Raw genomic sequence first — 18,690 nt, 5'->3', positions numbered from 1 at the left:
GCTGCTGCCAAGGGAAAGTCCCCTACCGAGGCTGCAGACCAGGTGATCCAGCCCACGGACTGCATGTTTAACACCCCTGTTTTCAGACATTAGAACTACCACAAATCCACTGTGCAAAGCAAGACAAAAACACCAGCTGTACCAACTACTGAACAGAATATACTTGTACTGCATGTATGCATTTTATAAAGCTTAAATCCTTAACATATTAATTTTCATAGTACGTTTGCCAATGCTGAAGTTTAAATTCAAATAACAAGTGTAATTTTCTTATTTTAGAAGTTGGGAAGAATCCTTACCTCAAACCTGTTATAGACACTTCAAATAAAAATAAAAACAAATAAAAACAAATCTCCAAAATGGAAACATGTCATAAATAAACCACATAAAGCACTGGGAAACCACAGACAACCAAACATCCAGCCAAATTCAACCTCAGACTGGAAATGAATATCCTTGAATTGCCTGTAAGTGGCAAATTATAAATCACCAGTAAGGAAGGAAAGCAAAATTAGCAAAAACAAACTTTGGTTGGATAGATAAGGCTGCATCAGGAAACATCCTCTTAACATAAATCATTCTCATCTTGAAAAAATTGGTATTTAAGGGAAGTCACCAGCACTTTTTGTCACTGCCTACTATACTGTGCATAATGCATTCCAGCATTCCAGGAGGCATATTTCAATCTGAGAGACTGAAAAAGCAATACTTATCCCGACTTCATGAAACTCCTGCTGTCTAGGACAAAGTTTTATTAGCAACCTCAAGTTCACCTGAATGGATAGATCAGCTGCTCTCCTGATTCACAGCCCCTTTAAATGGAAAGCTATTCTACCTCACATTACTGACGTTACTTATTAAGGCTTTCAGTTAGATGAGTTCTATGAAATGATAAAATAGTTTTAAAATACCTTTTGTGTAATCAACAACTGCTTCCAGTGCTGCTATTCGGATGTCCACAAAGTGTCCATATTCAGCATACGACTTAAAGAGAGCAGGATCACTTGGGACATGGCCGTTCTTCTGTAGCACACGAATGGCTTTCAGACAGCTAGATGGGAAGAGGTTAGGAAGTAAGGCGAGAAATCTGCATTAAACTTTTGGAACACTAGTCACTGTGAATAAAATCAATTTCTTCAGCATTTAAGATATTAAATTGGTATTTTTTCTAGGATCAAATTACCCAAATTAATATCATGCATTTTTAAGAGTTCAAGACCAATGGCACATATAAGTCACAAATAAAAGTCACAGATAGAAATACTGAACCAAATTCCATCCTTGATTTCAACAGAATTGCATCAATTTATGCCACCAGAGAATTTAGCCCATTACATTTTGTATACTATATAGCGTACCAATTATATCTTCTGCATAATTGTCTTAAATACATTATGAATGATACACAGTATGACAAATTTAAGATTGCCATTAAAAATACACACAGTTCAGACTGCACCCTCAAATGCATAGTTTTTGACAATAAAGTTGTACTAACACTTGTTTTTGCATTTGCTTGTTCTGAGGTCTTAACTTTCTCCTTAGTGCAAAACTTTCTGAATTACACTGTTTTGAAATACCTTGCATAGCTTGCCATATGCTCCAAAAAAGTTTACATGTGCATTTTAGTGTTCCATATTTCAATAATTTTGTTTACATTGTGTTAATGTCCTTTTTTGTACAATTCACGTTGAAAGAAAATACCATTTAAGACTAGAGCTAGTGAGGTCAAAAAGGCCCCAGATGTTAAATGAAAAAACATAAGGAGCAGAAGTTGAAGTTTAGGATTCTGAGGGTTGTGTACAAAATCTCAACTGAAAATAATGGAAGATAAACTAAGCTAAAAACAATTAGAGGTCAAAATAAATATTACTACTGGCAACAAAACAGAGTAGTAAAAAATCCAGGATAAATATGACTAGATCTATTCTAGTTTTATGAACTTTTAAATCCTACCTGACTGTAATAGTGTGTCTGTAACTGGGCAGAAGCTTTTCCATATTTAAGAACCGCGTAATCTCCTCAAGAATGAGTCGAACATCAGGATTTAAGTTATCCAGAGTTCGGACTTCATTGTTCACGCTGACCGCAGGAGTTACAGAGTTGGCTAATGCATCTATCAGTTCAGCACGATAGTAATTATCTGAAAACTAAATCAAAAGGAGCACCCCTTGAACAAAGAGACCACAAGCATTGTTATTTTTTAAAAATACACATACAATACTAAAACCCTTTATATCAATTTTCTACTGTATAAAACAATACAGGTCCAAAGCGTGATATACTACAACACAAAATACAACATTGGTTATTTAAATGAATGGTTTATTGGATAGGCCACATATTTTTGAACTTGGATGACAGACACAGCAGGTTTTTATCATTTTATCCTCAACTGAAAATCTAATGTGAAGAATCTGTATAAAAGTTATACAGTGATCTGCAAAAAGCTTTGTGCACAGAAATTTTCCCTAATATACTAAAGCTGAACAAAGCCTACATTTTCAGACATAGGCACATAACATGAGATGCTTTGCTCCTTTTTTAGTCACTTAAATGTTCTGAGATAGTAGGGTTGTTGGTTGTAGCCATGTTAGTCTAAGGACACAGGCAAGCAAGGTTCTTTGGGTAGATGTGATATCTTTTATTAGACCAACTAAATACAGCAAAAGCCACATTATCCGGCACCTTACAAACTGGAATGCTCTATTAACCAGCACACCAGTCGATGCGACAAAAGCGAAAACGGAAGTGCCCACCATGGCACTTCCAGTTTCGCCGAGCCCCAACGTCCCGGGGCATAGCAGCTTGTCCCCAGTGTGCCTGGGGCCCCCTTCCCTGTCCCTCAGCACACTGATGCGGCGGGAGGGGCGGCGGCCCAAACAGGCAAAGACACCTGTTCGGGCCTCTCAGGTAACTGGCATATTTGGTTATCCGGTACCCCCCATTCCCCAGGGGTGCCAGATAACAAAGCTCTTGCTGTAGTTGGAAAAAAGTTCTTGGCAAGCTTTTGGGCACAAACACCCTTCCTCAAGCATTGGAGACTCTGCTGTGGTTCTTGTGCGCGCCGGGTCTGACCCCGGGTCGCTTTCGTCGCTCTGCACGCGGGCTGTGGCCAGCAGCCCGGGCAGGCCGGGTGCCGAGCTAGTATTAGGCACAGACATGTAACGGTTGATTTTAAGATTATTTTACTTACACCGAGATGGTCGTGGTGTAGGCTGAGAACTTGCTTGAGTTGCGGTTACAACAAAGAACACGAACACACGTGGAGGTTGCAAGGCTCCACACAGACAGAACAAGAACAATCACGTGGAGGTTGCTAGGCTCCACGCAGACAAACTCCGGATGTCCAGGACAAGCGCGCATTAAACTCGTCGTTACGTCTTATAGTAGGCTCCGTTCGAAGACGGGAAGAGGTGGGCGGTGGGATCAGGCCGCCAAACCCCTCTGAGCGACACACAGGGTTTCTATTACCCTGCCGCGCACACCCAGAGTCCCCACGAGATGGATGCGGAGTCCTCTTCGGCTTGGGTGGAAACTGCTCAAGCCTCTTATACGGCTAGCAGGCCAATCGCTAGCCGCCACGTGTGAATAATTTAGAACTAGCCAATTGCGGGGCACAAATTTGCATACGACGAGTGGGAAACCTTTGCACCGTGCATTTCTGTGCTGCAAAGGAAATGCACCCTGCAAAGATCGTTGCAAAGTGGTGGGAACACTTCCCTGCACGCGGGTTCTCTGCGCAGCAGAACTCCTCCGTGCAATGAAGTTGCAAACCCACGGGGATAATTCTTAGTGCCGAAGCGCACACACAAAAAAAAACTCAGACCTTTGGGTCATGACAGTTCTGAGATCTCCAAGGTCAAAAAGCAGCTAGAAGTGTGACAAGAAGTCTGTGAAAATGTAAATAGGTGGAAGCTTGGAAGACAATGGGTAGAGATAGGATGTGAGGGGTGGGGGGTTAGAGAAGGGGGAGAAGTGTGAAGGAACGCAGGTTAAAAGCAGGTTACCTGGTGTGTTAGATGTCATGCAGGTTATAATGCATCATAAATCCAATGTCTATAGTCAGTCCATGATTTTTTGTATCCAGTAGATTTATGAAGTGAAGTTTGCAGGCTCGTCCATGAAAAGCATTTTAAAGTTTTTAAACAGAACAACAGCAGAGTCTCCCAATGCCTGAAGAAGGGTGTTTGTGTGCAAAAGCTTGCAAAGATCTCTTTTCAACTTTTTAGTTGGTCTAATAAAAGGTACCACATCTACCCAAAGAACCTTGCCTGCCTTCTGAGTTGGTATGCATTCATTTTCCCCTGAAATTAATTAGTAATTTAGCAACTCTGAAGAAAAAAAAAAATCACACTAGTTTTAGTGGCTTTTAACTTTTTAAAAGATGATGATAGATTAGAACAGGCAGCTAAAGAATATTCAGTAATTCTGGTGAGTTTTTTAATCAGTTGAAAACCCCCAAAATAAAACACAAGACCTGAAGCCCTACCAAAGATACCACCTGTTGCGGGGGGGGGGGGGAGGTTGTGTGTTTTTTTTTTTGTTTGTTTGTTTGTTTTTTTACTTATGGTATAACAGTATTATATTGCATAGTAGTGAAAAAAGAATTAATCTTTATACTACATGAGAGAGTTACTGAAATAAATAAAAAGTTTGTAGACAAGTACCCTTACCTTATTTTTCCTGTTGTCATTGTACTTGATTAGATCTAAAATAAATGTTAAAACCTCTTTAGGACAGAGGTTATGAACATCTCTCAGCAAGGCCATAGCAACAGGCATAGTCTGTGTGATAAATTAAAAACCATTATAAACTAAGCCAATTCTTAAGTTAGCTGGGCAAATCTAAATATTTAAAATCAGAAATAGTGAGCAATGACTAATTACAATAGCAAATCTCTCAAAAGACATTTAAAACAGGACCCTATAGGGGCTATAGAATTTTAAAATCAGATAGGTTTGGCTACATCAGAGTTCATTTATTTTTAAGAAATTATATACCAGAGGTAGTTCTGAGTAAGCAAGCCAAGAACTTGATGGGTAAATGGGTAAGTAAGTCCCAAGATGTTACATGAAAAAACACGAGAAGTTAAAAGTTTAGGAGTCGGAGGGTTGTGTAGAAAAACTCAACTAAAAATAATGGAAGAAGATAAACTAAGGTCAAAATAATTAGAAGTTGAAAGAACATCAAAAAAGGCTGGAATGACAGGGAGAGGAGGAGAAGAGATAAAGAGCAAGGGAAATGTGAAGGAAACAGAATTAAAATTAGTATTTGGAGAACATGTCTTACGTAATGACAGAAATCCACTCCTACCAATCATAGCTCAATAGAAAACCTCTGTGAAGGGTGTTTTTCTTTTTCTTTTTTTAAATAAACCTACAGGTTGTATCATGACTGGAATTTCATTATGCTAACCACATTAGACATATGGTATACAGGCAATTTTGTATAATGAATTTTACAATACAAGTTAAAAAATTAAGATGCAACAAGTCATAACCATTACGATCATTAATTCAATAAGATCATTAATTACATCAGCTGACAAACCATACAAATTCTTAATGTAAAAAGAACAAACACTGCTTTTATTAAGTTGTTAATTAATTGTAATTTAGTTCTCTTAAAGACCAGTCTTACATACTTAAGTAATTTTTTTTTCCTTTTAGCTCTCTGTTCAGGAAAACCAACAATTTACTACTTGCTATCTAGAAAGAAGGATTATCACAATTTATAAATTTACTGTTGGCTGACAAGAATCAAGAACAACCGACATTATTAGAAAAGTCATATACAATCACAAGCCTATGACTGAAAAGCAAACAAGTGAATTTAGGTTGTTTGCAATGGGTAAATATTTTTTGCTTTTTGTGCTCTGGAGATTGCCATTTGTAGAAAAATAACTTGTCTTGTGTATCTTCCAAAAATATTACGAGAGAAAACAGTTTTACCTTTTGTAGAAAGTAGCTCTGGAAATTCATGAAGTTGTTGGTCTTCACAATGTTTGGACAACTCTTACAACAAAACATTCGGGTAAAGAGTGACTTCATGGCTGGTGGTCCCGTCCATGTACTTACCATGGAATTTGCAATCTATACAATTAAGAGGAATGGATTGCACATTACCGTCACTATTTTAAGTTTACCTTAGGCTGAACAAAAACACACATTTATTTCCCAGAATAAAAAAAATAATACAATAATTGGAGAGAATGTTCTATACTCTTTTCAACAATATACAACCTTATACTAGCCAACCTTTCACCACCATCTTCAACATGCCTCCTATAAATCATTTTACTTCCAGGAGGTCTGCAACTAATAATCTTTTCATGATCAATTTCTGTTTTTAATTATTTCCCCCCACCTTTATATTTTAGACAAATATTTTGTATTCATTCAGCCAATTTTTCTGTCTCTACAGAAGCCAGTGATGGAAGAGGTATTTGCAATGCCAGCTTCCCAAGTTGACCCTGCCAATAACCTCAACCTAGACTTCAACTATGTCTCAACCACCTCAAGAGCAAAAGACCACCCTATAAGTACAAGACACGTCAGCCTTCTGTCTAGTTTTAGTCATGGACCCTGAACAGATTATGCAGTGAGACAAGTCTTATTGTTTGATCTGTTTTCATGTAAGGATATTGCTCCATAAGGATAAAACTGTTACCACTCCTGCTCAACAGCCTGATCACTGATCTTTTTTGTATGAAATCTTTTTTGTATAACAAATCTGCAGAAAACAAATCAACTATAATCACTGACAGAATGTTTAGGTTAACAGCAGTGCCCATTGTATCCTACAATTCAACAGCAAGGATGGAGTATAGTTTTGCCTTTGATATAGGCCCCTCCACAGAAGAGTAGAGAAAAAAAAATGTTAGCGCTGTAAAGCAGAACAGAATGTGTGCTGTTTTCTGTAGCCACCCTTCCCCCCTACGCCCCCTCAGCTGAAGTGCTTCAAAACTGCTGCAATGGCACATAGAGCTTTTTGCTCTCCAGAAAGGGGGTATAGCAATCAGTTTCTCAGTCTTCCAGCATCCGCCAGTACTCTATTCCCCGCTTCCCTCCGTGGGAGGATGGAGGTGCAAGCAGTCAATCAGCATTCTCCTGTGTGCTTGGCTGTCCTTTGGAACCTAAGAATATGAGATGCCAAGAGGCATGAAGGGAATCCTTCTCTCCAGCCCCCTGGAATGGTTCTCTCTAGGGGGCTGGAGGATTACAGCCAAGAGCAGAGGAGAATGCTCACCAGCTCTGCCTCTCTCTCCCTGTGTAGCAGGAGAAGGCAGAACATTGTGGGATCTTGGAAAACCAAGCAACTCCCTGTATTGCTCCTTTAGGGCACACAGACATTTCAGGAAGCTCTTCAAATGCTCCTCATTTTTAAAGCACTTTGATCATTTTTAATGTGCGTATTCTATTCAGGTATGCATATGTTTAGTGCTTATTCAGGCATGCATATCTGTTTGGGGTATTTCAAAGGTTTCTGGAACTCCTTAAAGCAGAACATCTATCCAAGGTCATTAGGACAACAGCATCTTTGTTTCCTTGGAAGAAAAGGGATAATTAAAGGATCAGAGACACTTCATTGAAGAGAACTAATAGTATGCAAGAAATCTATTTTCTCATTTCTCTCCATAATCTTCTCTCCAGTAATTAGGCACTTTATAAACTATAAAGATCATTATATTTTCCTCACATTTGATACTGCTTCATTCAAAGGAAAAATTACTTGGTTAAGGACTGTAGCAATCTATTTTGCAACTGTGTTTATTTAAAAAAAAAAAAAAAAAATCAGACCTAAAAAGCTGTTAATTCAAATGATAACAAAATCTCTGACAACTAGTGCTTAACATATCACTTGGATACTTCTGCTGCTAAAATTTTTAAGTGGTATTGTGCAGAAGCACCTGAAACGTGTTTAATTGAAGTGGAGTAATTCAAGTTATCTTTGATCATCACCTCTTTTTTCTATGCACCAAAATGAAAACCCAATTAGACAAAAGAAGTTTCACAATAGTAACTGCAACTCTAGTTAAGATCCAACCACGTTTCAAAAGAATACAAACAGGAAAACTTGTTTTGGCTCACTACAAGCTACAGAAGATGTCAGTTTTAGTCTTTGTTAAACTTAAAGTATCTTCAAAATTAGAACTGTTATTAAGCTGTTAAAGTTGGACCAAAAAGTGAATAGGGAACTGTTATTGACCAAATCCCAGAATACAAGTGGTAGGGACAGCCACTGAAATTAACACTAGACAGGTTTCAAACAAACTAGAGCAGTGGTTCTCAACCTTTTTTGTACCAGGACCCATTTGTAATCATGGATGGCCAATCCCAACCCAGTGCCCCTCACTCCTGACCTGCTGCCCCCACCCCCGCTTTCAACTCACAAGTGTGTGGCGTAGGGTGGGCCCAAGAACCCTGCCGGCCTGCAAGGGAAAAGCCATGATTTCCCATGTTTTTCTCCTTTAAAGGAAAATCTTTTTTAAAGTTTGTTGATCCTTTTTTTAAAGTTTGTTCATGACCCTTTCATATAGTCTTGCAACCCACTTTTGGGTCACAACCCATGAGTTGAGAAACACTGAACTAGAGGAAGTACTAATTTACAGTGCCTAGTTGTAGAACTCATTGCTAAAGATGGTTGTAGAGACAACTATAATCAAGTTAAAAAAAGAGATTAGCGATTCAATAAGGAAAGGTCCATTAAATAAAAACAGTCAAAAACGTATCCTCCAATATTGATTAATAATGATGGTTGATGGCAGGGAAGGTATGACAAGGGTTACACTAGACATGCCTTATACATATACTCTCCCTTCTAAAGCATCTCTTACATGCTACTGTTTGAGACAGGATACTGGGCTAGATGAACCATTGGTCTGAACTAATATGGCACTTCATATGTTCTTAACTGTTTCTTAATACTAACAGAAGGAGTTGAAACTGGCTCTACAATGCAAACTGTTTCTCAGTAACTGCATAATCATATATCTACAAATGTGCTCTTCCACGTCCTTCCACTGCTTTACTCTAGACCGGGACCTGTCTTTTTCTATGAAAGAGTTGTCACTCTTTGTAGGTACTACTTTGTTTACATTGCTATACCCAGACAAGTTTGCTACGTTTAAAATCAGGAGCAAATACAGCAAGTGTTCAGAGTAATGAGCAGTTTCTAGAGTACAAAAAACAAATTGGGTGTAAACCTTATAAAAATTGTTCCTATTTATGTTCACTTTGTGCAAGATCCTTACATCTTTCATAACAAACTTTTTGCAGTATCATTATTTTGTGATACTAAAATAAGTTGCTTCACAAATGTCTTAGTTTTGGATTTTGAAAACCTGGTCATTATAAATATGCTCCCAGAGACTATATACAGCATCTCTCTCTATAGGTACATATTAGAAAGCAAGCTGAAAGAATGCCCAAGTACAGACATACAGGGGTATAGGTTGTAGCCATGTTGGTCTAAGGACATAGGCAGACAAGGTTCCTTGGGTGAATCTGATATCTTTTATTAGACCAACCCAAATAGTTGGAAAATAATTATTAAGCAAGTTTTCAGGTTCAGACATTACACTGTTACCAGTATAAAAATGATCAGAAACCAGTCTATACACGTAACAGAACACAAGTCCAGCTCACAGACTGGTTTAAAAATGATGGAACCTGGTCTAAGATTTGCCCCCCTACCAAAGGGCGAAGGTATGTTCTGTTCATCACCAATTTGAACTACACTATGTCACTTACAAAAAAAACACATAACTTAGATCGATTCTGCCTCAGGCTTTTTGAATGTCTACCGTGTAACAATAAGCCAGTAAGTCTACCGTGTAACAATAAGCATTCATCTAGTCCTTGATTATGTTTCCTTGTATCAATTTTTCAAATTTCACTGTTATCACTTCCACCTGATTCTTAAGTTTTGAGCTCCTTTAACATGAATTTTGTGTTTAAAGTATTTCCTTTCTTCTTGAAGTCAACACATTATTTGTATGCACCGCTGAACCTAAAACAATATGGTGCATCAGTCTGACTTCACATGATAAACTTTGCCTTGTTTAGGTGAAATCTACCACTTCAGATTTCTTAGAAAAAGAGCCAAGGACCTTCCCAGCAAAATAAAATGTATTTTGGCTCTCTGGGAAAAAATACAGACAAAAGATCTTTTATTCCTGCAACTTAATAAAATCTGGAAAAATCCCTTGTGGTTTTAATGTCTGACATCTCAATTTTGACAATTATTATGAAAGCTTTCTGCAGTCTCCATTTACAGACTAAAATAATACAGCTTTCCTTTCAAATCAGTCATGTTAAAATGTACTTGGCAAGCCCCTTTAACAGGCTAAATATCAAGCCAATTTAAGAATTGTGGTGAGTTTTGACCCACTTTCAAATGTTTACAATGTCTAGCAGATTTCTCTCATTATTCCCAAGCTATGTGATCTCACCTTTGCAAGACAGAAGCAGGCCATCATTCTTACTCGGTAGAAACACTGTTCTTGTTCTAATATATCAGTTAATGCAAGCCGTGATGCTGGAGTCGGGAATTTTTCCAGTGCCAAAATGGCTTCTTCCTGTGCAACTACATCTCTCTCATATCGAAGCTGGTATTGCCACATGAAGTCAGCTTGTTCAAATTCTACTTTCCTAAGTACAGACATGTCGGGGTCTATTCTTATCCAGAGCAAAGGAGAATCAGCACTAAGGGAGACAATGCAAAATATTCGTTATTTAAACCTTAGAAGTCTACACAGAAATGCATAAAACGTGATGTCCTGGTTTTTTTAATTAATTTTTTAAAAATACAGTTTAGGTGAATATATCTCTTTGTTTATTTTTTTCCTAGGGGACCACATATGAGATAGTTGTATAGCACAATCTTCTCCTTAGCAGATGGTAAAATTTTAATAAAATGACCAACAAGGTTGCCAATTAAAGACCATTTTGGTGATGCTAATAGTATCTAACTCTTAAGTAGTGATTTTCAGCATCAGTAGATCTAAAAGTATTTTACAAAGGAGAAATATGCTAGATATTGAGAAGGAAATATTGCAGGCAGACCTAACACTATCATGTGCTGACTATTACAGTACTATGACAGAGGATTTAAAGCAGGTCTCATTCATTATCACGTAATCAGCCCCTAAGTTTAAATTCTCCAACAGTGACCAAAATAGGTACTTTAAACTGCATTATTTATATAGAAACACCACTGCACACTGCTGATGAGAGGCAAAGAGGGGCTACTGTCACAAGATGTGTTGTGAAATCTACAAGATTAAGACCAAACAATGAATAGGCAGAGGGCAGGGGAGAAAGAAGGTAAACAACAAAGACTAAGAGAGCACATTAATAAATACATATATAAGCTGATACATATAAACTGAAGACCAACTAGAATTGAGGTCAGCTCAATGTTACTAGCAATGAATGAATAAACCAAAAGGAATAAGCTTGAGGGAGACTTAAAAAAAAAAAACATGATATACAAAAACAACAAGGTTTCCTCCTAAGCATATGGAAGAGACATGAAATAAAACTGATAAACTTCTGTATAAAAAGAGAGCAAAACAAAGAGCAGAAGTAAATGAATTTATTGATAGAGAAGGTAGCAAAAGTATGGAGAGATCCTGTGACTTGCTAAGGCCACACAGCAACTCACTGATAGACCCAAGAAGAACCCAAGTTCTTTTCCAAGTCCCTCGGGTACTACTATAGCCATAAAACCAAAAATTACCAGAATCACTTAGAGCTTATTGTGTTAATTTATTCTAATGTACAGGATACTTGAACTATTTTTCAACATTATTTTGTCTATTTGACTTCCAGAAATAATTTGTTAAAATAAATTCTCAAATGAAAAATTCAGACGACTGGCCATATGTTAAACATAAATGATATAGAATCCCCATTTCTTTTAAGAGAAACAGGCAATTAGGCCTTCCTTCAAGAAGCTGCAGACAATTGGTTTTCTCAGACCAACAACAGGCCACCAGCTTTCCAGAGTCAGGAATGAGACGGATCATTCTAAGCCAAGTAGTATAATGAAGGAGCATATTACTTAAGAAGTTCTGAGAGTGACACCACGTCAAACTCAAAGAAAGAACATTAGGTCTTCATTCTGGACAAGAATTTATGCTGCTTCCATACAGCCAAACAGCTCTGAAATCAATATACAAGGAAACACATTATACATTTATAATATACATCTAAGTAGGAACAAACTACAATAATAAACTGAAAAAAATGTTACCAGAAATGTATTTAAATTGTGCCTGGGGCATATATGAATATGAGAGTTCTGTGCATGTACAAAGACACTGCACCCTTTATCTTCAAACCAACTTACTCCATTGCAGAAAGATCCATGTCTACCTCTTCTCCATTCATCAGTGGAATCTTTTTTTTCTTATTTCTGTGTTATTAGAAAAATAGAATATTACACAGGATTAAGAAAATCTTCAGTAACTATGCTGATAGCATATTTTAATGTTTATATATGTTTAAATATAACACAAGACAATTGTACACTTACCCAATTAAAGACAATTAAATTGAAGGGTTTAAATTCCCCTCTGCCTGTGGTACTGACCACAGCCCTTGGTAATGCTGGTCCTAGGAAATGGTATTAGGAAATGGTATTTCTTTGCCCTTAAAGTTCTTCTTGTGAACTTTGATTTTTTTGCACTGTGTTGGCAGGAAGGTACCATGGTGTTCGGATTCACATTGTTACTTTCTGAGCAACTCCAACATTAATTTTTCTTTGAGGAAGGCTGTCTGGATATTAAAGAATCACTCGAATCCTTTTCTCTTTCACTCTGACTCAGTTAAGAACTGGCATGGGCCATGGTGTAGGGAAGGTATGGAGCTGTGGACAGCACCCCCTGGCATCAGGACAATAAATGGGCAGCCTCCCGCTTAATAGATCATGGTAAAACTCAAGACAAGGCAGGCGAGTCAGGGCAGAATGCCCTAGGCAGGTGAGCAGGCCAACAAGAGATCTAGCCCTGGGAAGGCCCCCTGTCACACAGGTATAGACTGGTTTCCAATCACTTAGATTGGTAAAAGTGTAATAACTGTTTGTGGCCTAGAACTTACTGGAACTATTCCTTCCTATGAGTCTAAAACATACATACATTTGCAGAGTTGGGCCCGAAGTGTGTGTTTTTGTTGTTGTTGTTTTTTAAGAATTGCTTTTGGACACAGAATTTGATTTCTTGCATATTAGCTTAAGTAACATGGTCTTGACACTTATGAACAAGGACAATTATAATTTTTTAACCTAACTGTCTTGATTTATTTGGTGTCTACAATATTCCTTCTTGGTGGTACTTCCCAGAGGCATTTCTTTGAGCTGTTTGTTAAAAATTAGATATTACTAAAATCTCCTCCGTTACACACACAATTTTCCAATTAGACCATTACAAAATGTAAGAACTTTTGCAACTAGAGAGATTATCAAATTTACAAAAAAAACTTTGATTTCACATTTACCACCCCATACATTCATATAAAACACACACACACACACACACACACACACAGAGTAAATATGTATTTCCCCATATCTATTTCTTACCTCCTGCTTTTGGAATGGCAGGGTATATCATGTTTGAGACTGTTCTCCTCTATCTGCAACGTGTGGTTGAAAGATCCATCTAGTTCTTGCACTGTTACTTTAAGAGGACCCTGAGGAAGGTGGAGACTCATTACACTATTCATTCCGGTGTAACAGGAATGAAGAGTTTCTAATATAAAGTGTAAACCTAATGTATATAAATGTTTGTGCAGAAATGCATGTATACAGTATATTATAAACAAAGTGTAAAAGAGGAGTCTTACCACATATTTCTGGGTCCCAGGAGACGTGTAGTCTTGCTTTATTTCCAATTCCAATACATTTCGTTTCCTATTAAATGCAAAACTACCGTAAAATTTTACCACACTGCTCTGATCGCTAGCGAACTGTATAGGAACTTTAGGGCATCATATATAGTGGTTATAAGTAAACATTAAGGTTTACAGTAACATGTTACACAAAACTAATGGTCACCTATCAAAAGATTCCTGTAACAAGAAATTTAGAGAAAAGTAGAGACGAGAATATTTGGGATTCCTCTAGTCACATGTTACAAAAAGCAGTATTGTAAGGGAATGTTCTCAGGAATATTTTTTTAAAATAGTGTGTTGTTTAAGTGATTACACATTATGTAACATTTTAAAAAGCAGAACTGTTTCCAGAATATTTAATTCTGTGGAAATTTAGTTAATATTCTCCATCAACAAAGTTATAAAAATGTGTATTATTCCACATGATTCCACAAGTGACCTCACATCTCCTTGAGAAATAATGTCTCAGAGTGATAACTAATACCAGTAAGCATGTTTGTTCTGCTGTATGTTTCAGCTAAACAAATGCAGAGGGAAAAGTGAAAAGAAAATTCAGCTTATTTCTAATGAAACTGCACACAACATCTATTTTATAGTCTTTTTTTTCCCATTTGGATCACTATTGGAGTGTTCGGACGTTTGAAACCTACAGCAGGATCAAAATGAGAAATTATTTCCATCAGTGTTTTATTTTAGCAAGTTGACAGTCCTACCTAAACATTCTATGATAGTTTAACAGTTTTCATTTGTGGGACAAGTAGTTCAGGGACGAGTATTCACTACAGAAATCCAACCCTGAAATGCAGTACTCTAGTCTAGGAATAATATAGGTAAAAAATAGAGGGCAGGAAATAAAACATTTCATATCCTGAATCATAAATGGCAATTAAACTCTCTTTTAGTGATTTTAGACATCTATATTGTTCCTGCTTTGTTAATTATGTTACTCATGGTATAAAAAACTGTGTACTTTGTATTTGTCAAAGAATTACTAGGATTCTTGTGCAGACCAATATGAAAATTAGAATGAATGAATTAAATACTTCTTTAGTAGATTCCATATAAAAAATCTGATGGGTGTGTTTATACAACATATTTCTCAGTCTTGATATATTGTAAATTTTCAAGTGACTTAAATCCTCTTCTATTTTTATTTATTTATTGCTATTATACTGTCAACTAATCTGTTTTTTAACTAAGAGGTGTATACAAGTGTTACTTGTGGTAAAATAAACAAACAATATTACATCAATATAAATTTTCTGTTACCCCACTGAATTAAGAAAACTATTATGTTTTTGGTACTTTAAATGAACATACCAACATAAGGTACTACTGTCACAAAGTTTATATTTGTAATATACCACCCCTACCAAACTATTAATTACTAACATGGTTTTAGCTACTTATCTGCTACTAAACATTACTTACTCTAGGTTGATTTACTGGAAATCACATTTGAAAATATACCAGACTATATAGCATTTTCTATGTCAGACTTGAGCATATTTCTGAGGGGACGTGCCCCTTGGACCTCTGTAATGTAGTCTGACCTTTAATTCCACTAGAGTTCTCGTGCTTCTTTCATTTTTATCATTAGTGAAGTTACTCTGAAAAACACAGCAACCCCCTTACAGTCTTGAAAAGGAACAATAACCCCAAACCGGAAAAAATATTGTGAGTCACTATGAAAGGAATCTGAATCAGCAGTTTTAGGCTATTTTTAATTTGAAAATTATCATTTTTTTGACTCTGCTTAGAGCTTAATTATTTCACATCTTACTGCACATTTCTATAAAAGTGCCAATGAAAAGCTACATTTCTTATTCACTTTCCCAACAGAATCCCAAACTAGAATAAAAAGGATACACCCATTGCTTTATTAAAGGCTGGATGTCTTTGCCAGAGACATTAGAGATGGATTTCAAAAACCCAGATGTGGAAACCAACATTTGACTCCACATGTGTGACTGGAACTTCTGAGACGATGCAGTGCTGGCCAGACTCAACAGCTTGTTGAAAACCTAAAAAAGATAAAAGTTAGCATAGTTTGGAGTGAGAGAAGTTAATTTGCTATATTTTTAAGCCAATTTGTCTTCAGTAAATTCTAATATGAATTAGATTATTCTATAACTCTCAGACACTGCCTTAATGCTCTTGTTAATCCCACAAAATGACTGAATAAAGAATCTACAACCACTGAAGACCAACTATTATTATTATTATTATTTTATTATACTACTTCAGATGCATCAAACATACTGTCCATGGCAAGGGGCAAGTGTGAGGGGCAGGGAGGAGCTGTTTGGCCTGTGCAGCTTTTTGTAGCTTAGGACCACCCACCTTTGGGATTTGGCATACAGGGCTCATTACTGCAGATGCCAGCCTCCTACAGTGGCACCGTTAATCCCTGGACCTACTTGAGCTGTTGTTTCAGTGTAGCTCTGGAACTCAAGAAACCAGAGAGTTAATGCCACTAGCCTCCCTACCTCCTCTGTAGCTGAAAAGGAGGTTCTCTAGCTATCTGGCAACAAAGGTTGGTGACAAGGTAAAGTAGCAGGGGGTAGGGCACAGGGCAGGGTGGAAATGAGCTACAGCAGCGTTAACTCTCTGCATTCTGGAACTACACTGAAACCATGGCATTGGTAGCCACAGGGACACTGGGATTAATGCCACTTCCACCACCAGTGGGTCATTGGCCCATGGGACGCCCCCGATTTCCAGATTCAGTCTGCAGGGCCAAAGAAACTGACACCCCTGTATTATGTTTTAGGTCTCCATTCATGGGCAGGAAACACCATCTTATTGTACAGCAACAAAAATTATTTAGTAAGTTTCCATCATGAGTGGAAGTAATGCACTAAAGACAATGGAATTCCAAAGCTGCCAGTGCAGGGACACTTTAAAAAGCAAAGCCCTTATTACCAGTTATTTGAGAGAGAAATTATGAACCTGATTTGCATAATCCAGTTTACACACAACCTAGACCTATATTATCTTGAAACTACCGAAATAAACCCCTATGGAACTCCATGATGATTTTTTTTTTTAAATATCACATGCAGAACAAAACTGCACTTTAAGACAGGCAATATATTTCATATAAGAATCACATTTAAACACTTACTTGTAGCATGAACTCCATGCTGATCCTGTTTTCTATCAGTCTCATAACAAGATGGGCTTTACACTGGAACATAGTGTAGTATTCCCAGGACAATGTGTGAGGGTGTTTTATAGAAAAATGTAGATGCGATGCAGGGCTGCAAAGTAAAATCAAAATAATATGAACTTCTGTTTGACCTTTTACAGCAAGATACTAATGATACTTATGTATTAATAATACAAACTGCAACATACAGAATATTCATATTGCTTCTGCTCCTTTAAACCAATGCATCATATAAGCTTACCATGAAAAGTAGGTATAGGCATATGCATATTATACATAGCACATGAATAAGGCATAACTGCATTTTTAAGAGCAACATTACAGACACAAAGGGCATCTAGTGTTAATCTTAATGAGGACACCACAAAAAGGGGATCTGGCCCCTGAAAACTAAGAACTACTTGAAATTTTGGCTTATGTCTCCCCTAATGACCTTATGAAGAATGTCTTCAAATCAAAAGCTTAGCTAATTCTATTCCAACTATGCAGCTGGTCCAATAAAAGACATCACCCTAAGAAATCCTTGCTTCTTCTCATTTAAAAGTTATTGTGAATATTGTATATTTAAAATCAAATATTTATTTAGAAAGCAAAAAATTGTTCCACCAACCAGATCAAACATTTCTGTTGTCCTACTTGTAAATTCAGAGATTTTTTTTTTAATAAAAAAACCCCCAAAATATCTATTCCTAGATGGCAAGAGTCAACATACAGATTGTATTTTTAAATGTGCCATCTAAATAATGTTCCACTATTTCTGAACCAAATAATGCAGAGACTTGAATGTTAGATACTGTTGCATGTAGATTTATGCGACTTAAAGAGAATCCAGAGTATCAACTGTACTGAAATAGTGGAGATCAAGAGGCACCCCCTTTTTTTTTTTTTTGCATACATTTGTTTTTAATTCAGAGGGGGGAGTCAAATTTTTCAGTGTACTTTTTAGTTGGACATTTAATTAGTTATCCTACCACAGTGCTCATGCATTTGAACAAGAGAGAAGTTCTGATAAAAAACTGTATTGAACCATGTTTATATTTCATATTGTTTCACTATCTGTTCAATTAATGAAAGGCCATGAGATAACATCTACAAAAAGAGAAAGTTCTCATAAGTAATTCTGAATTGACCAGTATCTGATAGGTTTTATATTTTGGTCAAAATAAAGTTTATTTGTCACTTTGCCCTCAGAAGAAAATTTGTGACAAATATTTTTCCGTCAGAAAAAGCTGATTTCAAACTGATTTTTCTTCATTGAAACATGGTTTCAACAAGGCATTCATTGGAAAACTGACTCAGACCAGAATAGAAACCAGAAAGAGAAAGGGACATCAAATCCCAGAACAGCCATTAGGCTAGTGGTCAAAGCAATCCAAATCCAACAAAGCCAGGACATTGGGTATCTGTGCCTCCCACATCCCAGATGAAAACCTGTCCTATTTCACAGATTTCGTAGACATTAGGGCTGGAAGGGACCAGATCATCGGGTCCAGCCCCCTCCCAGAAGGGCAGGCAGTCAGCAGGGGTCAAATGATCCCAGCAAGACAGGCATTAAAGTATTTCTTAAAGGAATCCAGAGTAGGTGCCTGCACCACCTCTGGGGGGAGTTTATTCCAGGCC

The 18,690-nt window shown here is 37.1% G+C and overlaps 1 protein-coding gene across 2 annotated transcripts in view; it reads right to left on the bottom strand.

The window, feature by feature from the left end:
• TAF2 (TATA-box binding protein associated factor 2) overlaps positions 1 to 18,690 on the bottom strand; it is a 92,442-nt gene that overhangs the window by 33,034 nt on the left and 40,718 nt on the right. For both annotated transcript variants that reach the window (XM_006263352.4, XM_019495752.2), the window contains 10 exons: positions 17,026 to 17,161; positions 15,768 to 15,922; positions 13,851 to 13,965; positions 13,588 to 13,697; positions 12,358 to 12,423; positions 10,457 to 10,709; positions 5,955 to 6,095; positions 4,677 to 4,787; positions 1,957 to 2,150; positions 912 to 1,051 (listed from right to left, as the gene is read on the bottom strand). In XM_006263352.4, the coding sequence (XP_006263414.1) occupies positions 912 to 1,051; positions 1,957 to 2,150; positions 4,677 to 4,787; positions 5,955 to 6,095; positions 10,457 to 10,709; positions 12,358 to 12,423; positions 13,588 to 13,697; positions 13,851 to 13,965; positions 15,768 to 15,922; positions 17,026 to 17,161 (1,421 nt within the window). The remainder of the gene's footprint in view (positions 1 to 911; positions 1,052 to 1,956; positions 2,151 to 4,676; positions 4,788 to 5,954; positions 6,096 to 10,456; positions 10,710 to 12,357; positions 12,424 to 13,587; positions 13,698 to 13,850; positions 13,966 to 15,767; positions 15,923 to 17,025; positions 17,162 to 18,690) is intronic.

The sequence above is a fragment of the Alligator mississippiensis genome, chromosome 3 (assembly GCF_030867095.1).
Source record: "Alligator mississippiensis isolate rAllMis1 chromosome 3, rAllMis1, whole genome shotgun sequence".
In the NCBI taxonomy this organism is placed as follows: Eukaryota; Metazoa; Chordata; order Crocodylia; family Alligatoridae; genus Alligator; species Alligator mississippiensis.
Note: the sequence above shows the minus strand (reverse complement) of the source record. Positions and strands in the feature narration are given on the sequence as shown.